Source organism: Lutjanus erythropterus, chromosome 17, assembly GCF_056507025.1.
Source record: "Lutjanus erythropterus isolate fLutEry1 chromosome 17, fLutEry1.hap2, whole genome shotgun sequence".
NCBI lineage: Eukaryota > Metazoa > Chordata > Actinopteri > Lutjaniformes > Lutjanidae > Lutjanus > Lutjanus erythropterus.
The window spans coordinates 5,946,897-5,952,165 of record NC_139333.1 but is presented as its reverse complement, the minus strand read 5'-3'; the positions used below and the strand labels follow the sequence as shown (position 1 = coordinate 5,952,165).

General features: G+C 41.7%; 1 protein-coding gene across 1 annotated transcript; it reads left to right on the top strand.

Annotated features, from left to right (window-relative positions):
* Nucleotides 1-259: 259 nt before the first annotated feature.
* On the top strand, nucleotides 260-4,565 carry LOC146311596 (protein Tob1-like). The gene is made up of 2 exons (XM_084740923.1): nucleotides 260-487; nucleotides 2,422-4,565. Exon 2 carries the CDS (start codon nucleotides 2,581-2,583, stop codon nucleotides 3,595-3,597), a length of 1,017 nt encoding a protein of 338 aa, XP_084597049.1. The 5' UTR covers nucleotides 260-487; nucleotides 2,422-2,580; the 3' UTR covers nucleotides 3,598-4,565.
* The last annotated feature ends 704 nt before the right edge of the window (nucleotides 4,566-5,269 follow it).

Below are 5,269 nucleotides of genomic sequence, written 5' to 3'. Positions count from 1 at the left end.
ACGAGGCTTTCAAAAGATATTTTAGCTCAAACCTGCTCGAATAAAATAGTCCGCAGCACATGAAAGGCAAAGCACTACCGTAAATAGAACCCTGCGGTTGATTGAGCACGAAATCATCCAATCGCAGCGGTAGCTGGGGTGGATGTTGATGACGAAGCCGCGCTTGGGCCAATAGAAACGCGTTACTGGGTGTTGACCTCTGCGAGCCGCATCACCACCTCCTCCATGTCCGTGGCGGAGGACTACTATATAAACAAATCAGCCCAAGTTTTAAAGGGCAGAGTTGTAAAAACTCCCAGGCTGTGGGGAGTTAGCTTGATAACGCTAGCCTGTGACTCGGAATTTAACTAACTAAACCCCCCACAGAAGCAAAAATCGCCTGGAGCACTATAAAGACGACGACACCATTTTGTATCTCCTTCAGAAAGCAACATTAGAGGCTGAAACGTTTGCTGGAGTGGAAGAAGGACCTGCTGTGAATTTCCATGTAAGTAAATATTAACTTAATGTCGACATAACGCTCGTTTTGTAGGAAACTGGAATAGTTGCATATTATCGTGTTTATCGTCTATTGATTCTCAAGCTGACACTCAGTTGTGTTATTGAACACTGGTCTTATTTCTCGAATATTCAGTGTGTAGCAACCTAGCTAATTCAAATGCTACGTAGCTTGCTCAGTTCCATTAAAGCCATTATTTTTGTTTTGTTGCCGTTAATACTGACGTTTCTCTTTGCTGCTTATGCCCGTCTATATCTTTAGCCTGCTGCACACGGTGGCACAGCGAGGAAACACTGATAACCAGCTGTAATCGAGCCAAATATTAACCGATAACGTTAGCCTGCTACATTTCTGATCACACCCTTCATTAAGTTGCTCGGCTAATGCTAGCGAGTTCTGCTCAATCGACGCGTGAACGTGACGAGAAAGCGTCATTTTGTCACTGTCGTCATGTAATTAATGCGAGTGTCTTTTGCTCTTTATGGCCGTGGTTAGACTTTGAATGCTGATTATGTAACAGCGGCTCTCGTCGCCAGCTTGTACGTGCTCATCTAACGTTATCTCGACTGTAGCTCAGGGGTAGCGGTGCTAATAGTAAAGCAGCATAATAACCTATTCAGGTTAGAATAAACACTCCTTCGACGCACGGCGCAGGAGCTTTGCCCGGACACGTCCCCGTGCCAAAATGAGGCAACTGAAAAATCCTTGTGACTATTGACACCTGCTATCAGATCCACCGCCCTCCGCAGAGGTCAACCGTGCTTGCGTATTTCTGTCACACTAGACCGCTGGGGAACACACACTGCTGACACCGTCTCTGAGTCAGTGGCCTCTGTTTATTTATAGCTGTTGATATTGTACAGCTGAGATACAGCGCTGCTGTGCACAGGGGGCCAGTGACTGGTGAATACACAGTGTTGGGGAGCCAATACAAATGAAATGGCATTGATCACAATAGTGTTTTATTTGGTGTATATGTACAGAGATGAGCACAAATGGATCAAAAATGTCTTTGCTCAACAAATTTATCGAAATACACAATACTGGAATGGAAAATATTTAATTAAAATACAAGCAATTTGTAAATACTAGAATGCAAACTACTATCAGATTTTTGGCATTTTAGTAGCCTTAGGTATGAGTCTGACCTTAACATCACTACATTATGGATGAATAACAAGAACTAGATACAGTGTTGGAGGCGGGGTTTCGGTCATTCCTATGAACGTTGCTCAGTGGCGCACAAATCCAGAAAAGCAGTTTCCTGCTGTAAAGAAATTATCCGGATGAATACATACTGCACGTGCTCTATGTGTTAGTGGCAAACCTTCACCAGTAGAGCTGGATAACTTCTTGTTTAATTTGTAGCAAACTCAAATGGGAATAAAATGATTAAATAAATTGACTGGATCAAATCCTGATAATGAAACAAGTACTTTCTCAGGGGGCGTGATGCAAAAAAAAAGTATTTACTTCTTTCACGATGTAAGTCAATGGGAAACATCTCTTCAAATTCTTTCCTCAAGTTATCATTAGGAATACAAATATAGTTTACAATGAGCATGTTGCTGGAGCTGACAGGACGTGTCAAACAGTTCACTTGCATTTAGCCAAAGATGGTGATTAAGCTAATTGTTTGTACAGTTTTTTTTTTTCCCTTATAGTTTAAACTGGAGATAAACTTGTCTTTTTTTGTCAATAAAATGACAAATGTATTTAACTCTTTCAAATGGGTATTTACAAACACTTAAAATATTTTGTTAGAAATTGAAATGGAAGAAGTTTTATGTATTTTTTTCTGCCCAGCAAAATACAAACCACAAAACACTAATTGAAAGGCATTTAATTGAAATACTGCCTACTATATGTATATTTTCTTGGGGTTCATGATACTTAATGCTTCTATCTTTCCTCTGTTTCAGGATCCTGAACCTAACCCTGTTGCAGAAAGGATATTCATTTTGGCAACAAGCACTCAGTTTTTTCATCACACCGATCACTGCTGCCTTGGAGGTTTTTGCAACGCTCAGAAAAAGCAACTCTGTGACGGAAAAAGAATTGTCCTCGCCACTGAAGCAGCTATGCAGCTTGAAATTCAAGTAGCACTCAACTTTATTATTTCCTATTTATACAACAAACTCCCTCGACGACGTGTGAATATCTTCGGCGAAGAGCTCGAGAGGCAGCTGAAGAAGAAGTATGAAGGCCACTGGTATCCGGATAAGCCATACAAAGGTTCAGGGTTCAGGTGCATCCACGTAGGGGAGAAGGTGGACCCTGTGGTGGAGCAGGCAGCCAAAGAGAGTGGGCTGGACATTGAAGACGTCCGGAATAATCTCCCTCAGGACCTTAGTGTGTGGATCGACCCATTTGAGGTTTCCTACCAGATTGGGGAGAAGGGACCGGTCAAGGTGCTATATGTGGATGATAACAATGAGAATGGGTCAGAGCTGGATAAGGAGATCAAGAACAGCTTTAATCCTGAGGCCCAGGTCTTCATGCCAATCAGCGACCCTGTCGGGGCTTCCTCAGAATCCAGCTCCCCTTCCCCTCCTTTTGGGCAGTCCGCTGCCGTGAGCCCCTCCTTCATGCCACGCTCCACCCAGCCCTTAACCTTCACCACTGCCACCTTCGCCGCCACCAAATTCGGCTCCACTAAAATGAAGAGCAGCGGCCGTGGCAACAATGCTAACGGCGGCAGTAGCAGCAAGGTGGCCCGCACCTCCCCTACCAATAACCTGGGTCTGAATGTCAACACCCTGCTGAAGCAGAAAGCCATCTCCACCTCCATGCACTCACTGTACGGGCTGGGCCTGGGGCAGCAGCAACAACAACAGCAGCAACAGCAGAAGGCCTCTGCTCTGTCCCCGAACGCCAAGGAGTTTGTGTTCCCCAGCCTCCAGGGCCAGGCCAGCCCTGGAGCCGTGTTCCCCGGGGAGGGCTCCCTGGGACTCGGCCCTCTGCAGTACAACAATGCCTTTGACATGTTTGCGGCCTACGGAAGCCTCAATGACAAGTCCCTTATGGATGGCCTCAACTTCAGTCTGAGCAACATGCAGTATTCTAACCAGCAATTCCAGCCAGTCATGGCTAACTAAACTAAACTCATCATCAAGATGTTATTTATGAATGATGGTGGCTCAAAGAGAAGGAAAAACAAAAACGCACACTTAGAAACTGGACTTTGAAGGATATAGTGTCTAGTCAGTCAAGCGCATGTGCCCAAGGGTGTTTTTACCATGCCCCCTTGAGTTTGTTTCTACTGAAAGCTTGTTGTACAAACACATCCAAGCTTGGTTACTTCAATTCAACATGCATCATTGTTTTTCTTTTTCCTTTTTGCCAACCAAGCACAAAATTTTTTACCATGTTGAGAAAATTCTCCAAAAACTAAGAAAAGAAAAAAAAAAAAATACAAGCTTCAAGTTTTGGCCTCTTACAGTATTTTACAGGTGGTAAGACAAGGCTGATTTTTATGAATTGGCACTACTAAGTGGGGTTACTTGGTCTTTTTCTAATTGTATAATTTAATTTAGTACAGAGTTTGTAAGATATCAGAGTATATATTGTTTCTATGACATGGTGTTGCATTTATATCTTTTTACTACTCCAGTGATCTGTGATGGCTGCAGCAGCTTTTCCTTATTTTTTTTTCTTTTTTTAAAGATAATTGTTAAAGAAATCCATCTTTAAAAAAATACATCAAATATTCTAAAGATTGTGTACAGAGTATTCCTTAGTGGTGGAATTCAAGTGTAGGAATATTTGCTTTTTTCTGAAAGATGAATTGTATTTTCTGTTAAGAGGTTAAAAAGATTTTGCTATACTATGGACAAAATGTAATCGTATGAATATTAATTTTGTACCTACATTGTGCAATACTTGATAAAAAATACGGTATAACAAAGTATTTTGAGTCAGTGTCTTACATGTCAAGAGGGACTGAAATAGTTTATATTGTTAAGTTTGTATTAAATGCTTAAAAATTATATGCTTGTCTTTATTTTTTTTAATTTCATATTTGCACCCTGGTCTTTTTAATAAAATAAACAACAGTTGAACATGATCTGTGGAAAGCGGACTTATTTATTTCTTGTTTAAACACAACGCTGACTTCAATTTTTAATATTTAACCTGTAGCAGACTTTGCCATTGGGCAGGCAGATAATATTGACAGTCACATGCTAGAAGTTGCTGGATGTGTCATGAGGGCAAGTTGAGGTTAAAAATGGAGACTTGACTGTACAATCTGTCTATGTGGCAACATAAAGTAAAGCCTGACGCTTCTGTACTGTAAACTTTGGATCTGTTTTAAGGCTCGATTGCGGAGGTTAATGTCTCAGTAATCAGTCACAGCAGCCATGTGACGCGACGGCCGTGAAGCTATTTATGATCTGTCACACATTGTAGCAGGAAGAACCATCACATTTAATTTAAAGCCTCTTGCAACCTGTCGTGTTTATTTTAAGACAAATACGTGTCTGTGTTCACGGTGTACATGTTTACAGGCTTGAAAACATCAATTACAGTAACAGTATGGGAGAGGGTAGCAGTCTTCACACTGGTTGGCTGGAGTTGTCATGTGAAGGAAAAGAACAAGCCAAACATTCATCGAGGTTTAGAGTTCTGACAGCTTAACTCACTGAAGACGTAATCACATTTACAGTTGTGTGTGACTCAAAGGTCTGAGGAGGAAACGGCTTGTGTGTTTTTGTGCTTAAATGGTTTCTCCTCCCTTCTTTGTCAAAGACTTGTGTACACAGAAGTGTC

Excerpts from the sequence above, each read along its gene's own strand:
- LOC146311596 (XM_084740923.1), top strand. The coding sequence starts at position 2,581 with ATGCAGCTTGAAATTCAAGTAGCACTCAACTTTATTATTTCCTATTTA.